At 43.4% G+C, this 24,092-nt stretch overlaps 1 protein-coding gene across 8 annotated transcripts in view; it reads left to right on the plus strand.

Moving 5' to 3' along the window:
* STAC (SH3 and cysteine rich domain) overlaps positions 1-24,092 on the plus strand; it is a 353,446-nt gene that overhangs the window by 239,418 nt on the left and 89,936 nt on the right. For 2 of the 8 annotated variants that reach the window (XM_010817462.4, XM_005222469.5), the window contains exon 1: positions 783-1,047. The exons of 4 other annotated variants lie outside the window; for them this stretch is intronic. In XM_010817462.4, coding sequence (XP_010815764.2) covers positions 937-1,047 — 111 coding nt within the window. In that variant the 5' untranslated portion in view covers positions 783-936. 8 annotated transcript variants of the gene reach the window in all.

Below are 24,092 nucleotides of genomic sequence, written 5' to 3' on the forward strand. Positions count from 1 at the left end.
CCACAACTGAGAAGATTTGGCCTGGATTTGAGGCTCCACAACCCAAAAAGCATGGATTTTGAAGCCAAAATGGGTTCAAATCTCAGCTCCACCACTTACAGGTCAGCCACTTAGAGCAAATTAGTTAGTCTCCTAGTTTTCTCATCTATGAATGAGAATGATATTAATAACACCTAGCCTGAGGATTAAACACGTAAAAAGTGTGACCGGCTTAACACATCGCACAACCAAACTAGGGCACATGCACGTTTTGCAGTATCTCTCTGCTTCAGTCCAAAGCTGAAGCGAGGAAAGAGGAGCGCCCTCAGGCCAGGAAACCCCAGCTCTGCGTCCTCCGTCACTGAACCCTATAAATAACTTGGCTAAGTCACCGGCTCCCGGCTCCCTGAGAGTCGCAGTTTCACCGCGTGCAGGAGGAGGGAGTTGCTGCAGGTGGTCCCTCCCGCTGAATCATTCGGGCTTTGGTCTGAATTTTCCTTCTACCTCCTAAAGCATCCCGGGACCGTGCAGAGCACCCGAGCTCGCCCAGCCTGGTCGCAGGGCCTCCCTAGGGCGCGGCCCCCTCCTGTTCCCCGCGGGGGCCCGCGCAGCCCCGCCCCGGAGCCACCCGCCCCCACCCACCCTTCTCCGGCGAGCGGGTCAGCCGGAGCCCACTCGCCCGCGGCCGAGCGGCAGTCACGACTGTGCGGTCGTCGCCGAGGTGGCCGCGGGCGCGGCGGGGCGGGCGCGCTCTCCCCCAGCCCGGGCGGGTGCCGGGGAGGTGGGCAGGGCCGGGGCGGGGGCGAGGCCGGAGGAGGGCGCGGCGGCGCCTCGGCGAGGATGGGAGTCCCCGGCCTCAGGAGCTGAGCGGGCCTGCGCGCGGCGGGGAGGGCACTCCGGAGGGAGGCGAGCCTCGCTGTTCCTCCGGGAGCCCAACACCGTTCCCGCGCCGCCACGATGATCCCCCCGAGCGGCGCCCGCGAGGACGGCGTGGACGGGCTGCCCAAGGAGACGGCGAGCGCCGAGCAGCCGCCCTCTCCTGCATCCACCGGCAGTCAGGAATCCAAGGTACTGCGCGCGCTTGCCCCGAGAGGACACAAACTCACTCCTCTTCCTCTCTGTCCACCTTTGTTTCCTCCCTGCTGGCGCTGGCGCCGGAGGCTAAGACGCGTCCCTAGTTCTTCTCAAGGACTGTACTCTCTTGAGACTCGCATGTCCGGCAGGACTCGCTGCTAGCGATGCTGGACCACGTCGCTGGGGACCCAGTCTTCTTGTCCGCACGGCCCGGGGGCTTTGCGCTGGGCTCCTGCCCTGCGAGCACCCGCAGTTCACAGTGGCTCCGGGTTCGGATCGCTTTCCTGGGTGGTGGTGGCGTGCTTGTTCTGTGCTTTGAACCTGCATGTGCCTAAAGCGCGTGTGGGTATTAGGCGGCTTCTGAAGGCTGAGGGATAGACAGCCCAGGACACTCCTCCAGAAAAGCCGGGGTATTTGCGAACCAGCAAAGGGTCGCCTGTATCCCAAGGGCCTGAGACCCTTAGGCTAACCGGACTCATCCCTAACCTCGGATACTGCTGATTTCAGGAAAATTAGGAAAACGCTACCTTCTCGGGAAAGTTGATGTTCCTCTCATGGAAGTTAATCCTCGAACTTAAACTTGCTTTTGTGAGAGTTACACTGATATACACAAAACCAACCCCGCGGCACTTCTGTCACTGTTACACTTACTCTGAAACGTTCACGGGTGCCAGGCGCATGTTTGGAAATCTTGGAAGAGGATCAAGTAAAATGCGGCTGCTAGCTGTGCGATGCCAAATGGCATCTCAGTCGGGAGTAAAAACCATAAGATGGAGTTTGTAGTTATATGGATTCCTTAAGCGCAGGGCTCCTGGCTCTTTTTCCAGATCTCCTTGTGGGTTCCCTGGGTGTCTTTGGAATGTGGGACAGTTCTTGTGGAGGAATGAAGGAGAGGAGGATGCCAGTGTGGAGAGCAGGTCAGATGGGGCCAAGAAGAGTCTCGTCCTTTTCTGCCTTCACACCCATCCCTGGAAGCCACTGACAAATCAGCAGGATCACAAGCATAGCTAAGTGACTCCCATCCTAAGTGATCCTGCCCGCTGGACAGTATCCCAGCCTCTGAAAGTTAACTATCAAAGATGCTAATACAAGACAGAGAGCTTGGCATTATCTTTATTTTGGGGGGCAAATGTCTGACCTGGAACATGTGTGTCAACTTTTCTAAAACTTAACTGTAAACAGGAGCAAAAACCCCGCCTTCCAGAATCGAGAGGCAGAGAGAGATGACCTAACACCCACCCAGTACAGAGTAAGGACTCAATCCTGTTCACTGTTTTCCTTCCTGAGATAAGGAGATGGGATCCATCTCACCACAGACAGTTCACTCCAAATGGGTCTCACAACCCACACACACGGACCACTGCCCCTCCAATCAGAAGTTACTGGCTCTCTAGCATTGTGCGTCATTGACGGTCCTTCACCTAAGTGATACGGGGTAGTGGGCACTTCACAGGTAATCTAGAATCCTGGAAATGAATGTAACTAAACTCAAGACTGAAACTAATAATCAGCTTTTTTAATTGGGCCTGTTGCTCTGCAGTAGGTATGTTCTGGAAGGGGCTTAGCATTTGATTTTACAGCAGCGTGGTTCAAACACACTGTATGGGCTTGCTATTTATAGATACCCTAATGTAAATTCTTTGGCAAAGCAAAGACTACATATGTAATACCCATCATTATCCACCAATTTATCTGGCTTATGGTTTCAGACTTGTACACGTCAGTTTTTCTCTATGTGTATTTATATATTCCTAAATTTGCTGTCATAGCTTAGATGTTCTTGATCAGTAGAGACAGGCTGTGGGGGTTGTCCACGAACCCCAAGAAACTGAATGCAAGGAAGTGTGACTGAATGCGGTATTTTTTTTGGCATAGTGTTTTTGATACTCTCCAAGGGGCCCATGCTTCTCCAAAGGGCTAAACTGTTTGATGTGGAGGCTGTGTGCAGTGGGGATCAGCAGGATGACAAGAAACAGGAACAGAGGCAGGCTCTATTCATTCTGCACCAGGAGCACCACATTTGAAGGTTTATTGGCGTTTACAAGGATCTTCCATCTGAAGACGAGTGTCTGGTAGGAGAACGTGGACAGCTAGTCATCCTGTATTACTCCCCTCTGAAGTAATCTGTTTGTCAAAATACCGTGTGGGACAGGCATGGTTCAGCCCCCCTGGACAGTAACCTTTCTCAAGAAGGACTTTTGAAATTCATTTTTTCTTTTATTTTATTAAAGTCTGATTGACTTACAGTATTGCATTAGTTTTAAGTATACAACATAGCGATTCAGTGTTTTTCTAGATTAATCGGCATACAAAGTTAACTCAGTGTTATTGACTGTATTCCCTGTGATATAAACTGCACCCTGTGACTTACTTATCTCATAACTAATAGTTTATACCTCTTAATCCTCTTCACCTTGCTCACTCATTCACCCCACCTCCCTCCCCTCTGGCAACTACTGGTTTGTTCTCTGTATCTATGAGTCTGTTTCTGTTTGGTTATATTTGCTCATTTGTTTTGATTATTAGATTTCACTATACATTTTTAAAATAACTTCTTTTCTCTCCTGATAAAAGTAACAACTACTTTGTGGAAATTTGAAAAGTCCTGAAAAAAAAAATAAAGAGAAGGAAAAAAATCACCCATTAGTCACAATCCAGAGGCAATTACTCATAATGTCTTGGTTGTATATTTGCCTTTTTTCATTTTTTTTTTATATTTACCCAATTGAGAGAACAGCGTAAGCATCTACTGAGTGCTTGGTGGGTGTCAGACACAACTTGACCCTTCATAATAGCCCTGTGAGGGACATTGTGCTGTTATTTCTGTTTCATCGATAGGAAAGTGAAAGCTCAGAAAGGGTAGGTGACTTCCCCATGAGTGTATAGTGACTGACACAGCAATGACAGGAACCCAGGCCTCCTGACTCTGGAGAACAGGTTTTTGAGCACCGGGCTGCCGCCTGTCTTTTATGCCCGTGTCCATCTTCCATTCTATACTGTTTCACCTAACATCCTAACCAAGTATTTCATATGCCACTAAAAGCCATTTTCAACTGTGTTTTGTTCTTCTCAAGAAATCCTTGAAAATAAATTGAGCCACATTATCACATGAAATGATTAAAGACCAACTCTTATGTGGCTTCTTTGATTTTGCTACTCTTTCCCCGAAAGTATATTTACGGAAGTGATTAAATGGAACTTCACAGAACCATCTGGAAAACTTGACCACGACAAACCCTTTAGTCTAGAGGGGCCATTAGAGACGAATGATAATGATTCAGTGCCTTGAGCACATAAAATGTTTCTGGAATGCCGTTTTCCCTGCAGATTCCTCGGAATGCTAAATCAAATATAAGAATTGAAAACACTGGAGATAATCTACTCTGGGTATTTTTTAAATAATGGATAATTTTATCATGTAAACTTATTTTACTATGGAAAACTTCAACACACACAAAAGCAGAGAAAACACTATGAAGAACCATCATGTACCTAATCATTTGGATCTACCAGTTATCAATTCGTGGACAATCTTGTTTCATCTGTAACCCCCACCAGTACCTCCACCCTTCCTTTCACACACTGGTTCATTTAAAACAAATTCCAGACATCAAGGGTCTTTCCAGGTGAGAAAAGAATCTGCCTGCCAGTGCAGGAGATGCAAGAGACATGGGTTCGATCCCTGGGTTCAGAAGATCCCCTGGAGAGGGGCATGGCAACCCATCTAGTATTCTTACCTGAAAAATCCCATGGACAGAGGAACCTGGCGGGCTACAGTCCATGGGGTCACAAAGAGTCGGACGTGACTGAGCATATGTGCACACACCAGACATGAAAGCATTTCATTCCTACGTATTTACGGTTGTATCTCTAAAGAATAAGGGCTCTTTTTGTAAACATGACTACAATCCCATTATCACATACTGGAGGTGTTTTAAATCACAGGTCAGTATAGTCTTTGGAGGTCTACATATTGTCTTTGGAATACCTGTGGACAGCCAGAACTTTCAAAATTGCTCATTTACGTGTATATGTGCATCATCTAGGGAAGAGATCCATAGCTTATACCAAATCAATAAAGTGCTCATAGCTTTCCCAGTTTATTTAAATCTTCTCTCTTTTTTCCCTCTGTTGAGTAAATAAAGGCCCAGAGAGAGGCAGTGACTTACCTAAGATCACAAAGGTAGTTACTGCCAATACCCGCACCCAAGAACCCCGGCTAGGACCGTGGATATTGTGCTGTGCTTAGTCGCTCAGTCATGTCAGACTCTTTGTGATCCCATGGACTATAGCCCACCGGGCTCCTCTGTCCATGGGGATTCTCTAGGCAAGAATACTGGAGTGAGCTGCCATGCCCTCCTCCAGGGAATCTTCCTAACCCAGGGATCCAGCCCAGGTCTCCTGCATTGCAGGCGGATTCTTTACATCTGAGCCACCAGGAAAGCCCAGGAATAGTGGAGTGGTATCCTTTCCTTTCTCAAGGGGATCTTCCTGACCCAGGAATAGGACTGGGGTCTCCTGCATTGCAGGCAGACTCTTTACCATCTTAAGAGTAAAGAGGAAGAAGCCAGGGAAGCCCAGGACCTTAGATACCCCAGCACAGTTTCCTTGGAGTAAATTCCAGTAAGCACAAGTTACAGTATAGTTTATGAGGTTTTGTTTTTTCATAAAATTAGTTGAGTTGAAAGAGTTTCAAAGCCACTAATGAACCTCACCCCTCTATCTTTCCACTATCTCAGAAAGACCACAATCTAATTCATTGTCTAAATGTTTGACAGAGATCATCGAATACTAAGAAAAATTTCATGTTTCAGCATCCTTTATTGCAATGAATGTCTCTTTTTATACTGACTTATTGACAATGGCAATGGCACCCCACTCCAGTACTCTTGCCTGGAAAATCCCATGGGCGGAGGAGCCTGGTAGGCTGCAGTCCATGGGGTTGCGAAGAGTCGGACACGACTGAGCGACTTCACTTTCACTTTTCACTTTCATGCATTGGAGAAGGAAATGGCAACCCACTCCAGTGTTCTTGCCTGGAGAATCCCAGGGACGGGGGAGCCTGGTGGGCTGCCGTCTATGAGGTCACACAGAGTCAGACACGACTGAAGAGACTTAGCAGCAGCAGCAGCATTGACAATGTAGAAATCTTACTAGAGTGTCACATGGAGTTTGGTATGGATTCCCTTTGTCATCACTTATATGACGCAAACTCACGTTTTGATGATGTGAAGGGATTATAGGTTTTGAGGACAAATAAACAAGCTTTCAGATCTGTTCTTATCCATATGCCATCTTTGTGTCCACTGGGAAGCTGCCTAACCTCTCTGAGTCTCAGCTTCCTAAAATCTAGAATAAGGATGCTAATTCCCTATTGGCATGGGTTTTTTGGTAAGGCCTGAGAATATGTAAAACACCCAATATGTTGAAACCCTTTGTAAGCATAAAGCATTGTTTACTTTCTCTTCCCGCTTCAAATTAGATGACTCTGTCACTGGCCAACAGCAAATTTCATCATTGGAAAAATTTCAGTAATCAAAACTGACATTCTAATAGTATAACTGAGTTTTCCTCCCTTTGCACTTCAGTTATACTGCTGACTCCAGTGAGATTTCATCTTAGCTGTGTTGCATCCCCAAGAAGCTAAGCCATAGACTCCCTGGCAAGTGACTTTGATTTTGAAAGGTTGATATAAGCCACCTAGGGCCCCACTGGAGCCATGGACCAAAGTGTCCGCTCGTTCCAGAATGGTTCTCTCTGAACCTGGATGACCCTCTAAGCTAGCAAGAAGAAATCCCTAACAATGAAGATGTGCCCTGCATCTCCCAGAAATCAGAAACTATTTATGGATTGCCTACTTTGTGGCCAGCTAGCCCATTACATACATATGAAGCTATTATTGATAGGAATTTAACTTCTAACTTCTACTCAGGGGGAAGATGAAAGAAAATGGAACCCTGGCCTTGCATTCAAATCCCCTGGCGAGTCCAGAACATAGGCTAGACCTGCTAAATGGAAATCTGTGAGTGAAGGTCCCAGGAATCAGTATTTTTGTAAAGCTTCCTTGTACAGCTGAATTTAAGAAACACTTGTCTAGACTAAAAAAACTATAAAGTGTCAAAGAAAGCAGGATTTTTTCCCTTCCAACCAAGATACTTGAAGGAACCATTTGTATTTTCTATCTCTTTTTCTTCACTTCCCATTTATACTTTAATCCAAATGATGGCTCTAGCAAAGGCAATCTACTGTTTCCTCCCTTCTGTCAAAGAATCCATGTGTTGCTCAGATGTAGCTAGATTTATGGGATTGACTATGTCCGTATTATTTTCATGATTCTAAAAGTAATAAGTACTAAATGTAGAAAACTGAAAAGCAGAGAAAGTATAAAAATGCATTTATCACATAATGACCTAGACATGGACTTCCCTGGTAGCTCACCTGGTAAAGAATCCACCTTCAGTGCACAAGACTTGATTCAATTCCTGAAAAGATCCCCTGGAGAAGGGATAGGCTACCCACTCCAGTATTCTTGGGCTTCTCTGGTGGCTCAGATGGTAAAGAATCTGCCTGCAATGCAGGAGACCTGGGTTGGGAAGATTCCCTGGAGGAGGGCATGGCAACCCACTCCAGTATTCTTGCCTAGAGAATCCCCATGGACATGGGAGCCTGGCAGGGTACAGGCCATGGGGTCACAAAGAGTCTGAGGTAACTGAGCAACTAAGCACAGACCTAGACATAAGAACTGTTACGTTTTTGCTGTATTTCTTTACACACCCACACACATTTTTGAAACAAAATTGAAATGATGGCTTCCCTGGTGGCTCAGCAGTAGATAATCCACCTGCAATGCAGGGGTTGCAGGAGATGCAGGTTTGATTCCTGGGTCAGGAAGATCTCCTGGAGGAGGTCATGGCAAACCACCTCAGTACTGTTGCCTGGAGAATCCCATGGACAGAGGAGCCTGGTGAACTACAGTCCACGGGGTCGCAGAGTCTGACATGACTGAAGCGACTTAGCATGCATGCACACATACATAAATGCATGTCATATTTTTTCTTCTACATAATGTTGTACATGGTTTTCTTGTACTCTCTGTTTAAGTATTGAAGATGATATATTTCATTGCTGTACCATATCTATTTCATCAGTCTCTTCTACTTATAGTTTAGATTCTTAGCTTTCATGCTTTAAAAAATATTGAAATGGGCATCCTGATACCTCAGCATTTTAATACATTTCTGATTAGTGTCATGGGAAGTAGATTTACTAAGTCTGGTTATAAACACTTCAAAGATCTTTTATTCTCACTAACACAGTGCTCTCTAGAAAGATATAGCATACCTTTTTTTCTTGTAAACTTTTTAGTGAAGTATGACATCATACCAAAAGGTGTACACATGATAAGATTACAGATTAATGAATTTTCAGAAAGTGAATTGCTGATTTGTATGTAACCAACACAAAAATCAAGAAATAGAATGTTATCAGTACCCAAGAATCTCTCTCTTTTCTGTCACTAGCTCCCCCAAAAAATACCCTTTTCTGTCACTAGCTCCCCAAAAGTAAATAAATTTTTGACTTCTCACAATGTAAATTAATCTTCCTTATTTTTGAACTTTATGAGTGGAATCATACAAAGTATACTCTTTTATGTCTGGTTTCTTTCACTTAGCATTATGTTGTGAGATTCATCCATGCTATCACATGTAGCATAGTTTTCCATTTTCATTGCTATATAGCATTCTGCTATATAAATAGACCACTGTTTAACTGTTCTGTTGATGGTGGAATTTGGATCGCTGCTTGGCTTTGCCTGCTAGCAGGTGTACTGCTTTGCCCATTCTTATACATATTCCTTGTGGCACTTTTAAGTGTATACCTGGGGGAACGTTGCTTGGGCTGTGGGGTATGCCTAAGTTGATAGTAGGTACTATCAACTTTCCAGAGTATCTGTGCCAGTTCATAATCCCAGCAACAGTGAAGAGGAGTTCCATCTGGTCCTTATCCCACCAACATTTGCTATTGTCTGTATTTCTCAGTTCAGCCATTCTCATAGGTGATTAGTGGTATTGTGCCGTGGTTTTAACTTGTATGTCTCCAATTAAGCATTTTTAATACATTGGGGCACTTGAATGTCCTCTTATGAATGTCCTTTTATTCAAATCTTTTGTCTATTTTCCTATTAGGCTATATGTCATTTTTTAATTGGTAGGAATTCTTTACATATTCTAGATCCAAGTACTTTTAGAGATAAATACGTTGTAGGTATCTTTTCCCATCCTGTGGCTTATCTCTTCTTTTCTTAACAGAAATTCTTTTTCTTTTTTAATCTTATTAATTTGTTTATTTATTTGGCTGTGTCGGGTCTCGGTTGAGTTGCAACACTCGGGATGCTCACTGCACCATGCAGGATCGTTGCAGCGCACTGACTCTCTACTTATGGTGCTCGGGCTTAGTTGCTCCACAGCACGTGGGACTGTAGTTCCTTAACCAGGGATTGAATTCGCATCCCCTGCATTGTGAGGCAGATTCTTAACCACTGGACCACCAGGAAAGTCCCCAAAATTCGTCTTCAGTGAGGTCAGTTCGTTCATTTTCTTGCTTGCGTGCTTTTTGTGTTCCCCTTTGGAGGGAGGAGCCTGGTAGGCTACAGTCCACAGGGTCGCAAAGAGTCGGACACGACTGAGCTACTTCACTTTCACTTTGGAGCCTTGGCCTACCTTGAAGGCATGAAGGTAGGCCTTATTCTCTTATATTATTTCTTAGGAATGCTATTGCTTAGCCTTTCACACGTAAGTCTATAATCCTTTTGCAGTTGCCAAGGTGTGAGGTAGGGGTCAAGATACTTTATGGCACTGCACTGCCACCTTTGCCGTAAATCAGATGGCTGTATGTTTGATTTATGTAGAGATGGCTGTTCTGCCTCATTGGTCTATTTGTCTGTCCTTGTACAAGTACTGCACTGACTTAAATATAATGACCTTATTAAAAAGTCTTGGTATCAAGCAGAATAAGCCTTCTGGCTTTGCTCTGCTTTTTCAAAACAGTTTTGGTTATTTGGGGCCCCTGACATTTCCATATATTAATACATTAATACTGGTTAGATTCAGCTAACCAGTTTCCACCAAAGCACCTGCCAGGATATTGGTTGGGGTTGCATTAAATCTACACATCCATTTGGAGAGAATGGACATCCTCCTCCTATTAGTTCTTCCAATAATAGCGCCATCAAGTGCCCCAGGGCATCATTCCCTGAGAACCTAATTCTGTGCTACTTTTTTTCATTTGAGGGATTCTCAAACCAAGTTGTGTCGTATAAGTTTAAACTTCAAACCTATGTGAAGGCAGATCCATGACTCCCAGGGAATAACTGTTTGTTTGTTGTCCGCCGTATGTCTTTACTAAGATTTCTTTCTCACTGACCTGACCTGATCTGGTGAGAGATTTGTTTCTTTTTCATTCTTTCTTTTCAAATCTCCTCTCTATGTAGGCAGTAAAATTCAATCTTCCAAATATATTTTTTTATTTGAGTTAAAGTATGCATAACATAAAATTTGCCTTCTTACCAATTTGAAATGTAATTTCATGTGGCATTAAATACATTCGTATGTTGTGTAACCATCACCATCTTTAGAACTTTTTACCTTTCCAAACTGAAGCCCTGTACCCATTAAGCAGTTATTCCCTATCTTCTCCTTCCTTTATCTCCTGGCAACCACTGTTCTGCTTTCTGATATTCTATGAATGTGACTATTCTAGGTACCTCATCTATGATGAGTCACATAATATTTGTCCCTTTGTAAATGGCTCATCTCACTTAACATAAATCTTCTAGGTCCATCTGTATTGCGGTATAAGTCAGAACGTCCTTCATTTTTAAGACTGAGTAATGTTCTGTTGTGTATATATACCACATTTTATCTACTTATCCATCAGTGAACTACTGTGAATAATGCTGCTGTCCACTTGGGTCTACAATTATCTGTTCAAGTCCCTGCTTTCATTTCTTTTAGGTGTATAGCCAGAAGTGAGACTGCTGGATTATGTGGTACTTCTACCTTTAATTTTTTGAGGAATCACTATTCTGTTTTCAAAAATGGCTGTATCATTTTAGATTTCCACCTGGAATAAACAGGATTCCAGTTTCTCTACATCTCACCAACACTAGTTATTTTCTGGTTTGTTTTTTTTACCCTAAATAGGTATGAGATGCTATCTCATTGTGGTTTTCATTTGCATTTCCCTAATGATTAGGGTTGTTCAACTTCATTTCATGTTGGTGATCTGTGTACTATTGGTCATCTGTGTAAATTCTTTGGAGAAACATCCATTCAAGGCCTTTGCCCATTTTTAATTGAGTTGATTTCTTTTTTGTTAGTAATTTTTGTTATTCTTAGCCTTTTATGAGTAAATTTGAAGGGCATTGATATATTGGAATTTTTTATTATTTTATTAAAGTTATTCACTAGAATATTTCTGTTTATATTTTCCTGTTACAAATTATATATTCATGTCCCTGTCTGTTTTAATAGCGCACTTATTTCCTATTAATTTTCAAAAAAATTTTATAAATACTGGAATCATGATCTTTCATATATGTTAACATTTTCCCAGATTGAAATTTGGTTTTCAATTTTATTACATTTTCAACATAGCAGATTTTTTTTTTATGTTGTTAAATGTCTCAAATTTATTTATCTATGGCTTCTTTCCTCCATCTATATTTAGAAAGGTCTTCTGCACCTGGCAACAAATAAATATCAAGCTATATGTTTCTCTAGCTCCTTATTACATACTTTTTACTTTCATCACCTTAATCCATCTGGAATTTGTTACTGTGTGGTAAGGAAGAACTTTTAATTTTTTCCTGAATGATTATTTCTAAAACTATTTGTTGAACAATTCATTTTTTCGCTGATTTGAAGTGTTACATCTATTATGTAGTAAATGGTAGTATGTACTAGATTCTCTTTTATAATCATCTGTTAAATTCTAATGATTGTGCATTTATTACTATGCAGTACTTTGACATTACAATTATAATGTTTTAATTATTGTAGTTTTATATAATACTGATAATTGATAATACAATTTTACCAATTTTATTTATTTCTTTAGCTCTACTCACCTTTTTGATTTTCCATGCAGTTATATAATATTTTAAGAGTAATTGCATGAAACTTTTAAGATCATTTCAGTGAAATCTTTACATATGATGAAGATTTATCACCCAGGAACATAATATATATAGTTATTGAAATGTCTTTTATGTCACTCACAAATACTTAGGAATTTTCTTCAAGTACTTTTTGCCCAATCCTCTGGTAGCTATTTCCTAGGTATTTTATACTAGTTTTATATCAATTTTGTCATCTAATATCTTTTAGATTCCATTTCTTATTCATTAACAAGGAGGTAGAGTGTAGCTTACTGATTCAGAGTGTGTTCTCTGGAGTCAGAAGCAGCTGTGTTCAGCTCTCACTGTGAGGCCTCACAAGCTTCCCTGACCTTCACTTCCCTGAGCCTCTCTGTTCTTTCTGTATGATGAGCATAATAATGTCCTTCTGTAGCACTGTCATTCAGTTCAGATCAGTCGCTCAGTCATGTCCGACTCTTTGCGACCCTATGAATCACAGCACACCAGGCCTCCCTGTCCATCATCAACTCCGGAGTTCACTGAGACTCACGTCCATCGAGTCAATGATGCCATCCAGCCATCTTATCCTCTGTCATCCCCTTCTCCTCCTGCCCCCAATCCCTCCCAGCATCAGAGTCTTTTCCAATGAGTCAACTCTTCGCATGAGGTGGCCAAAGTACTGGAGTTTCAGCTTTAGCATCATTCCTTCCAAAGAAATCCCAGGGCTGACCTCCTTCAGAATGGACTGGTTGGATCTCCTTGCAGTCCAAGGGACTCTCAAGAGTCTTCTCCAACACCACAGTTCAAAGGCATCAATTCTTCAGCACTCAGCCTTCTTCACAGTCCAACTCTCACATCCATACACGACCACAGGAAAAACCATAGCCTTGACTAGACGGACCTTTGTTGGCAAAGTAATATCTCTGCTTTTCAATATGCTATCTAGGTTGGTCATAACTTTCCTTCCAAGGAGTAAGCATCTTTTAGTTTCATGGCTGCAATCACCATCTGCAGTGATTTTGGAGCCCCCCAAAATAAAGTCTGACACTGTTTCCAGTGTTTCCCCATCTATTTCCCATGAAGTGATGGGACCGGATGCCATGATCTCCGTTTTCTGAATGTTGAGCTTTAAGCCAACTTTTTCACTCTCCACTTTCACTTTCATCAAGAGGTTTTTTAGTTCCTCTTCATTTTCTGCCATAAGGGTGGTGTCATCTGCATATCTGAGGTTATTGGTATTTCTCCCAGCAATCTTGATTCCAGCTTGTGTTTCTTCCAGTCCAGTCAGCAAAAACAAGACCAGGAGCTGACTGTGGCTCAGATCATGAACTCCTTATTGCCAAATTGCCACTAGACCATTCAGGTATGACCTAAATCAAATCCCTTATGATTATACAGTGGAAGTGAGAAATAGATTTAAGGGCCTAGATCTGACAGATAGAGTGCCTGATGAACTATGGAATGAGGTTCGTGACATTGTACAGGAGACAGGGATCAAGACCATCCCCATGGAAAAGAAATGCAAAAAAGCAAAATGGCTGTCTGGGGAGGCCTTACAAATAGCTGTGAAAAGAAGAGAAGTGAAAAGCAAAGGAGCAAAGGAAAGATATAAGCATCTGAATGCAGAGTTCCAAAGAATAGCCAGAAGAGAGAAGAAAGCCTTCTTCAGTGATCAATGCAAAGAAATAGAGGAAAACAACAGAATGGGAAAGACTAGAGATCTCTTCAAGAAAATTAGAGATACCAAGGGAACATTTCATGCAAAGATGGGCACAATAAAGGACAGAAATGGTATGGACCTAACAGAAGCAGAAGACATTAAGAAGAGATGGCAAGAATACACAGAACTGTACAAAAAAGATCTTCACGACCCAGATAATCATGATGGTGTGATCACTGACCTAGAGCCAGACATCCTGGAATGTGAAGTCAGGTGGGCCTTAGAAAGCATCACTACGAACAAAGCTAGTGGAGGTGATGGAATTACAGTTGAGCTATTCCAAATCCTGAAAGATGATGTTGTGAAAGTGCTGCACTCAATATGCCAGCAAATTTGGAAAACTCAGCAGTGGCCACAGGACTGGAAAAGGTCAGTTTTCATTCCAAACCCAAAGAAAGGCAATGCCAAAGAATGCTCAAACTACCGCACAATTGCACTCATCTCACATGTTAGTAAAGTAATGCTCAAAATCCTCCAAGCCAGGCTTCAGCAATATGTGAACCGTGAACTTCCTGATGTTCAAGCTGGTTTTAGAAAAGGCAGAGGAACCAGAGATCAAATTGCCAACATCCGCTGGATCATGGAAAAAGCAAGAGAGTTCCAGAAAAACATCTATTTCTGCTCTATTGACTATGCCAAAGCCTTTGAGTGTGTGGATCACAAGAAACTGGAAAAATCTGAAAGAGATGGGAATACCAGACCACCTGATCTGCCTCTTGAGAAATTTGTATGCAGGTCAGGAAGCAAAAGTTAGAACTGGACACGGAACAACAGACTGGTTCCAAATAGGAAAAGGAGTACGTCAAGGCTGTATATTGTCACCCTGCTTATTTAACTTCTATGCAGAGCACTGTCATTAGGGTTAGGTTAATGGAATTGGTGATGGACAGGGAGGTCTGGTGTGCTGCGATTCATGGAGTCCCAAAGAGTCGGACACAACTGAGCGACTGAACTGAACTGAACTGAACTGAATGGTGTATCCTAAGTGCCTAACACAGTGTGTGGCACATAGTAAGGCAATGTTAGCTGTTATTATTAGATTATCATAAAATCTATAATAATTTTGGCTCTCTAACTGTAATTCTCTCTTTTGGGAGGTGGGGGAGTAGGCTAGATAGGGACACGATATTATTTCATTAGATATCCCAAAATATGGTAAATATTAGTGGAGGTATTGAGCGAGTACCTAACTTTCAGTTCAGTTTAGTCGCTCAGTCGTGTCCAACTCTTTGCGACCCCATGAATTGCAGCACGCCAGGCCTCCCTGTCCATCACCAATTCCCAGAGTCTACCCAAACTCATGTCCATCAAGTCAGTGATGCCATCCAGCCATCTCATCCTCTGTCGTCCCCTTCTCCTCCTGCCCCCAATCCCTCCCAGCATCAGGGTCTTTTCCAATGAGTCAACTCTTCGCATGAGGTGGCCAAAGTACTGGAGTTTCAGCTCCAGCATCAGTCCTTCCAATGAACACCCAGGACAGATCTCCTTAGGATGGACTGGTTGTGCTGCCAAAGTTTTGCTGTGAGTGTCCATTGTGTACAGGTGTATATTATCCAGTGTTGGTGCTAAGGGGTGCTCTTAGATCAGTTGGATCTCAAGTTACTCTGCAAGCCACTGCAAATTTACACATTCAGCCTGAGAAACATTAGGTGGTAATTTGCAACTTTAAAGACAAATCCATTTCCAACTAAATCATTCTTTAAGTCTTTCTTCTACATGAATTCCAGACTTCCCACTCTATTTGTGATTAAACTGAGTCAGTGTTTCTTATGTTAAATTTGGGTAATCTTCTTAGCTTACTAAGAATTTCCACTAGGAATGGATGTGGAATTGTTTCAAATGACTTTTTGGCAAGAATCAAGGTAATCATGTGATTTTTTTTTTTTTTTTGTCCTTTGGCCTCTTTATGTGATGGATTATATTAATAGATAGCCTAAATTAAACTCTTCTTACATTCCTGGAAACAGTCCCACTTGACCATGGGGATTTTCTTTTAATAAACTGCTAAGTTTTGATTGCCAATACTTTATTATTTTTATATGTATATACATAAGAAAGATTGTTCTTTAACTGTCATTTTGTGTCCTCTGGTCAGATTTTATGTTTAAGGATACGCCAAGTTTTAAAATTTCATCGGGAAGATATACATGTTTCGTTCTCTTTGTCTTTTTCCCCTGTGATAAGTTTGTACAGCCTAGATCTCCGCTTTGAATGTTTGAATAAAGAAAAAATGAGACATATCTAAACCTAAGAAAGAAAGAAAGATAGCACTAAGTCATGTCCAACTCTTGTGATCCCATGAACTGTAGCCTGCCAGGCTCCTTTGTCCATGAGATTCTCCAGTCAAGAATACTGGAGTGGGTTGCCATTTCCTTCTCCAGGGAAATTTCCAACCTAGGAATTGAACCCAGGCCTCCTGCATCGCAGGCAGATGCTTTACTGACTGAGCTACATGGGGAAGCCGTGTCTAAACCTAGGACCTATTTTAAAATAAAATTTGAAGACATTTTTGTATTTTTTATTCTGTTGTCTTTTTTTCTAAATTGACATGAATTGATGGTGTTGATTTATATTTTGCCAGAAAATTATTTCATTTAAATCGTCAGAATGTGTCTGGATTAATTATTATAGGACCACCCTGGCACCTTCCTTCAATTCCCCCTCATTCTCACTTGGTTTCTAGCAGGCTTCCTCTGTGTTCCTATCTCCTGAAAACCCTGTGATGGTGGTTCTGTGTTTGTATAACAGTGGTCCCTTAGATCTGGATCTGGAATCAGGAAGTTAAATACCAGTACTCACATTTCCTCCTTATCTAGATAAAAGGTGTTTCATCTTTGCTCCTTCCTGGAGAAGGAAATGGCAACCCACTCCAGTACTCTTGCCTGGAAAATCCCATGGACGAGGAGCCTGGTAGGCTACAGCCCATGGGGTCCCAAAGAGTCGGACACGACTGAGCAACTTCACTTTTCACTAAGTATCCCTTTCTCCTTTGATTCCCTTCCAACTGCTGTAACAGTTCCTCTCTGTTCCTATTGGTCCTCACATCTTCCTCCACCCATCATTCAAGGGTTGGTCCTCCCCAGCATTCTATTCTCTGCCCTCAGCCCTTCTCACTCTTGACAATCTCTCTGGGTCTTTCTGGAACATCTTACCTATTCTTTCTATTTCATCTCCCAGCTAATAACTCCCAAATCTGAAGCCCACCACAATTCAGAAGTCATTCTTGTGAGCTTCAGACCAACATATTCAACTGCCTTTTCAACAACCTGTCTTCATCTCCTCCATATATTTTAAATTCAGCATACTCTCAACTAAACTCATCCTTCTCAGCTCAGATGCCAGCTCAGTTCTTGTGTGCTCTTCCTGTGTTCTCATCCAGAGACGAGCATCATCCATGGAGTGAGTCAGCCAGGTTGAAACCAAAATTCATCCTTGATAACCCCCAGGGGACCTAAGTAAAGAGGTTTTTGAAAGCAAGTGGACAGGAGACAAAATGTCTGTCAGCCCCTAGAGGGTGCTTCATTTATCCGAAAATGAAACTTGGACCTGATGTCTGTTCCTAAGGGCCCCCATAGCCAAAGTGTGAATCAGTTTGTTCCTCAGATCTGGGAGCAGTTGTGACCACAGCATGAAGGACTGAGGTCAGGCACAAGAGCAGGAATAAAGAGGAGGGATCCAGAACACGCCGGGCTCCCAAGAATGCTCCTATTCCCTTGCCCTCCGAACTGACATGACAGAGAGCAGTGAAAAGAGGTCCCAGAGTTCCCTGTGCCCTGGCAAGATCCTCACATTCCCTCCCTTCATCTCCAACACTCTCAGTTTTATCAGAACCAGGTCACTTGGAGACCTTGGAAAAAAGATTCCCATAATACCCATTCCCCTGGGACATCAATCACCAGAAGAGCACAGGGCAGCAGGGCCCCCTTCCTTTCTCACAGTTCAATCTCCATGCAGATCTGCACATCATCAGCTCTGCCTGCCACCCTCCTCAGTGGGCAGTACCTCCACTCTACCCTCTGGAATCAACTCTTCAGCAAATCCCCTCTCCTCCACTTCTCTGAAGTATCCTTCACTTCTGCCTCTGATGCCCAGTCCTTCCCCCTGCAGCCTCTCAAACTGTGGCTCTTTTCTCCTTCATCAATCAGGCTTGGTAGTTGGGGAGGCAACCTCCCTACTGCTTCCAGAATCTTGTCTCTCCTCCTCTAAAATGTATAGCTTTAAAATCCACACCCTTAGGCTCTTCTACCCACTGCTAACATCAGCAGTCACTACCAACCTGAGAAGATCTCTCCGTGCTCCAGGCTTACTCTCCCTCATTCCAACCCTACCTCTGTCATACACTTGTATGGTTTCCATACACTGCAGATGACTCTTCCAAATATCCTGACTTCTTAAGTCCTTAAACTTTTCTCCTCCTAAGATCTCATCTTCCAGTCTCTCCCACATTGCCACCCACTTCTGTGGCCATTCCCAAGACTTTGCACAATGATTGCACTATCTTTCCAGTTGTAAAAATGTATGGACAAAACTTTTCAGGCAAAGATGCTCAGAAAAGGAGTCATTCTGGGGGAGTCAACCCTTCCTAATAACAGAGAACATGTCCTTCATGTTCCAGGCATTTCCCTGTTGAGAATTTTGCTTGCAACTCTTTCTATTATCTGGCTCACATCTCTGTGCATTCAAAAGCAGAATATGCCACATGGATTTTCATTCAGTCTAACAGAGTTGCAAATGCTTTGTAAATTTCAAAGCAGTTATATTACTTTTGTAATATCCTTTTCCTAATTATTCAGGTTCACCATTTTAAATACTAGTTATGGTACTTTTTGCATACAGGAGAGGTTTTTTTACTTTTTCTTGTACTAATGACTCCCATTTTGCTGTGCTCTCCTAGTTTTGTATCTAACAACTTTCTAACTCTTTCTACACAAAGACCACCTTCTCTGTGCAGACTACTTGAATCTTCTAATATACTTCTTCTCGTTTGCTTTTATACTGGAAAATAAATCATCAAACTGGTTGGGAATTTCACGTTCCTTAAAAGAAAATAGAAACTGCACTCAGTGGACTATCAGGGAAGTAAATAGAGGACTTGGGGGTTTCAGTATTTTGTTTTTTATTTTACTTAGTGACTTTACCTAGTGATTGGTTCATCAGACTTTTTGCATACATCTTCTGGTTCTTACCTGCATTTTCTATAAGTCACTTGCTGAATTCCCAATAAGTTTACTATTTCTTAATTCTTGTTAAAAAGAAAACTTGATTAAGCTCAAGTTGCTGGTATCCATTTTTTTCACTAATCCATTGGTACTGAATCTTTCATGTATTCATTAATTTGCTGCTGATCATCCCCAGTGGATCTGACCTTCCAGTAACATTTGAAAAGATTAATTCCAAAATAGAAGGTCTCATTACTATCTGTTTCTATGGAGTGATGTTTTTCTAGTTGCTATACTGAGCTCTATCTCTTCTCCCCAAGTATATAGCTTGGAAGTAAACTGATCAAAATGAGTGTTCCATGAATATGTTGTATGAGAAAAAAAAAAAGAGCAAAAGAAAAAAAAATGCAACTTGCAAAATGAAGGCTTGCAGTTTATGGTTCTTCCAGTGAACACAAGCAAGAACATGGTGTACAATTAGGAGGCTTCATGTCAGACCACAGCTCAACCCACTGAAGGCCTCTCAAATGGGCAAATTCTCAACCACTGAATGGTCTCTTTTCCAGAAGGAATAACTTCAACCTGGTTCTGATAACCCAAGTGTTCTAGAATTTCATGAATTTTATGAACTTGTCTGAGAAAGCAGTGTACATAGTTTTACATGTGATTTGTTTGTTTGTTCTTGTGGTTAGAATTATTTTGGCAAAATTCCACTTATAGACTGCCTACAGGGTGACTTGCGGAGACAACAGGAAGTTGAAAACCTGATACTCTAATTTATAGTAAATCATGGGGTTGAAGACGGGAGATATTTTAAACTTGTCTGTCAGGAGCCACGAGCAATATGCCAAGCCATCTGTCTCCATGGCTGGACACTTTCTGGTTCTTAATTGGACCTTGTCTTGTAAGTTTGTCCACAACCTAGTTGGACAGCTGCAGTGAGAGCCTGAATCTCGTTTCTGGAGCCCACGCCCTTGGTTTCCCAGGCTCTGACAGCAGCTGTGGAGCGGACAGAGGCCAATGGGGAGAGGACCTTTGACCTCATTCCCAGTGGTCAGAATCATCACATCATATAAGTTCAACTTTGAAGCAGCTGACTTCCAACATATAAAGTGGCTGTAACTTCAGAAGGTATTGAGTTTATTTTTTTCCTTTTCTCCTTCACCTTAAATTGAGGCTTCTAAAAGAAAGCATGAGGCTCAGAAGCATGTAATTTATGGAGGGCATGCACTCCATAGAAAGTGCAAGGAACGCAGCATAGGACAGGATGAGGCTGATCAGGAATGTAATCTCCGGTGGTTTTGGCCTGATCCACAGAGGGGCTCTGGGGTACACACAGCACCGTGGGGTTTTGTTGTTGCTATTTACTCACCAAGATGTGTCTGATTGTTCTGCAACCCCATGGACTGTAGGCCACCAAGCTCCTCTGTCCATGGGATTTTCCAGGCAAGGATACTGAAGCAAGTTGCCATTTCCTTCTCCAGGGGATCTTCCCAACCCAGGGACTGAACTTGTGTCTCCTGCATTGGCAGGCAAACTCTTTACTGCTGAGCCACCTGGGATGCCCACACGGGGGTATCCTGGCTTTAAAGCAATAGGTCAGTGCGGCTTTTGTTGCTGTTCAGTCGCTCAATCATGTCTGACTCTTTGTGACCCCATGAACTGCAGCATACCAGGCTTCCCTTCACCATCTCCCTGAGTTGCTCAAACTCATGTCCATCGAGTCAGTGATTCCATCCAACCATCTTGTTCTCTGTCATCCCCTTCTCCTCCTGCCTTCTATCTCTCCCAGCATTAGGGTCTTTTCTAATGAGTTGGCTCTTTGCATCAGTTCAGTTCAGGTCAGTTCAGTCGCTCAGTTGCATCCAACTCTTTGTGACCCCATGAACTGCAGCACGCCAGGCCTCCCTGTCCATCACCAACTCCCGGAGTTCACTCAGACTCACGTCCATCGAGTCGGTGACGCCACCCAGCCATCTCATCCTCTGTCGTCCCCTTCTCCTCCTGCCCCCAATCCCTCCCAGCATCAGGATCTTTTCAAATGAGTCAACTCTTTGAGTGAGGTGGCCAAAGTATTGGAGTTTCAGCTTCAGCATCAGTCCTTCCAAAGAACACCCAGGACTGATCTCCTTTAGGATGGACTGGTTGGATCTCCTTGCAGTCCAAGGGACTCTCAAGAGTCTTCTCCAACACCACAGTTCAAAAGCATCAATTCTTCTGCACTCAGCTTTCTTCACAGTCCAACTCTCACATCCATACATGACCACTAGAAAAACCATAGCCTTGACTAGACGGACCTTTGTTGGCAAAGTAATGTCTCTGCTTTTCAATATACTATCTAGGTTGGTCATAACTTTCCTTCCAATGAGTAAGCATCTTTTAATTTCATGGCTGCAATCACCATCTGCAGTGATTTTGGAGCCCCAAAAAATAAAGTCTGACACTGTTTCCACTGTTTCCTCATCTGTTTCCATTAGCTAAGGGCAGTTCTGGGAAGAGTGATCTGCTAACCCAGGGCACTGGGAGGTGAGTGCAAGGGCCCCAGTAGAGAGGACCTGGGTGGAGCACCTTACAGTATTGCCTTAAGGCTGGAACATCCCTGTGGGGCTGGACTTGGATAAAGGCAATGGACATCAGTTTCATATGTTTGAGACTAACTTGCTCAAACCTACAAGCAAACTTTCCAGGGTTCATTTTGAAACAAGCAGGAAATCAAACCTCCAAAGAAGTTGCTGTCCCTCCCTTGTGAAGTCATACTGGCTTGTGAAAAGCAGTCTATGTCCCCTCTGGAAATAAAGGAGCTGGTAGCCAACTGAAGGTTCAGGAAGGAAGCAGGGGCATTTCCCAGCCGCGCGTCTCCTTGGCTGGGCTTTCGCACTCGAAGATGTACTCTAGTCCATGCACAGCGTGAGCCTGCCTTTTCCAGCCTGTTCCTAGAAGTTTTCTTGTCCCACAAACATGCTCATTCCTTTAAAGTCATTAACAAAAAGGAAGCTGCATCACTTCCAAAACCTTGCAGAGAACTACCTTGAGGACCTGGAGAGAAAATAGCAAGTGTGTCAGATCGGAGCTATAGTTAGAAGGGCTGCAGGAAACCCAAGGAAGCCAAGAAATGATGCTGGGAGAGGGGAAGCCACAGACAGCCAGCAGTAGGGTTCCGTAGCTGCTGCCTTCAGGCACCTGGGAACCTGCTTCTTCCGTATCTACGGAGAAGACAGAAATACAGATTCTCCCATGCATTATGCCACAGCCTGCAAAACCAGCTGCGTAGTTTAGGGATCTAGTGCAAAATGACAGTAAGAGCTCCTTGTTCAAACATTAATAAGAATTTCAACAGCAGCAGCAGAGAATTAAACCAAATCCAGGGCTCTTCTTGGTGCAGGGTTTTTGGTGACCGTACACAGGAAGTAGGGGGCTTCCCCAGTGGCTCAGCGGTAAGGAATCTCCCTGCAATGCAGGAGACGCAGGTTCAGTCCCTGGGTTGGGAAGATCTCTGGGAGGAGGAAATGGCAACCCACCCCAGTGTTCTTGCCTGGAAAATCCACGGACAGAGGAGCCTAGCAGGCTACAGTCCACGGGGTCGCAAAGAGTCGGACACAACAGTACAGCACAGCAGCACACAGCGGCTGACCCCATAAAGCCAGCCTCACCCGGTAATCACCACGGTGACTTGGGTTTGGCAGAGTGAGGGACGTGGGAAGGAAGAGGGGATGGACACTTCCCTGGGCCTTGCTGTGCAGGGTGATCTGTGTACATGGTTCCAATTCATCCTCATTTGACAGATGAGGAAGACACAAAGGTCAAGGCTCAGGAGAGCAAGGTGACTTCCCTGGGGGCAGATGACTGATGTGTGTGTGAGCTGAAATTTGTACCCAGTTCTGGCTTTGAGTCCCTGTTGCTGGTTGGTTTGTTGCTTCTTTTGTTTGCCTTTTCCACAGCCATGTTCTGAAAGCGCTAACAGCTTGTAGGGAAAAAGCACTTACATCTGTTTCCAGATTTTTTTCCCCTACGAGGCTAAAGAACGCCAATACTCAATAATGATTTTTAATGAGATAAAGGATTAATTAATTCTCTGGATCCTGGTTCAGTAACAACAACAACACCTCAGAGCCTTATCTGCAGAGGAAGCTCATCCCAACCACCTGTGTGCTCATAAATACATACAGACAACAAAAGCAGAGGGGAGAAGGATGTGTGCACAACAAGAAGAGTGGAAACCCAGGAAGAGAGGAGGAAGGAAAGGAGGTGGATGGATGGAGGGGATGAGCATGAAAAGGAGAAAAAGAGGGTGAAGGACGGACTGGTCACTGCATCCCACCTTCTGGACCTTATTTCATTTCGTCCGCACAATAGCCTTCCTAAACAGCCTTGTTGTTATGCCTGCTTTACAGATGAGGAGCCAGAAGCTTACAGCCGTTAGTTACCTCTACCCAGCCTCCCCGCCCTGTGTGTGGCTGAGGCTGGGTACTAAAGGGTGCTCGCTCTTCCTCTTCTGTAAGGAAAGTGCTGCAGGCTGTGTCCTGTGTTAGGCTAAGTCTTGCCGTCCATCCAGCGAGGCACAATGACGTCACTGTAGTGCAGATAGTAAAAGTAGGTGCCGTGTACCGAGTCTCATCACCCAGGTATGTTGAATCTAGTTTCTAATCCTTACAACAGTCCCTTTGTGACAGGTTAATATTCAATCCAAACCACAGGTGAGCAAACTGAGGCTGAGGAGGTAACTTGTCCAGGCGATTGGTCAGCCCCGCTTTAAAGATCAAGAACTCATCATTCAGAATCTAGATTGGGATAGACATCTAATTGCCTTTCCTCACAAAAATCCCTTGATATAACAGATAATGTACCTTAAACAATGATATCATAACGGTGGTAAAATGAGAAATGATACTACCCGCAGTCCAGAATTTGTGAGGAAATTGTGGAAATTTTGAAGCAGAGGAAAAGCAAATTCATAGAAAACTTGCTCAAAAGAGGTTCTGGAGTTAATAGTTAATAGCCGTGAGAGCAGACATTCCCAGCGGAG

Source organism: Bos taurus, chromosome 22, assembly GCF_002263795.3.
Source record: "Bos taurus isolate L1 Dominette 01449 registration number 42190680 breed Hereford chromosome 22, ARS-UCD2.0, whole genome shotgun sequence".
Taxonomy (NCBI): domain Eukaryota; kingdom Metazoa; phylum Chordata; class Mammalia; order Artiodactyla; family Bovidae; genus Bos; species Bos taurus.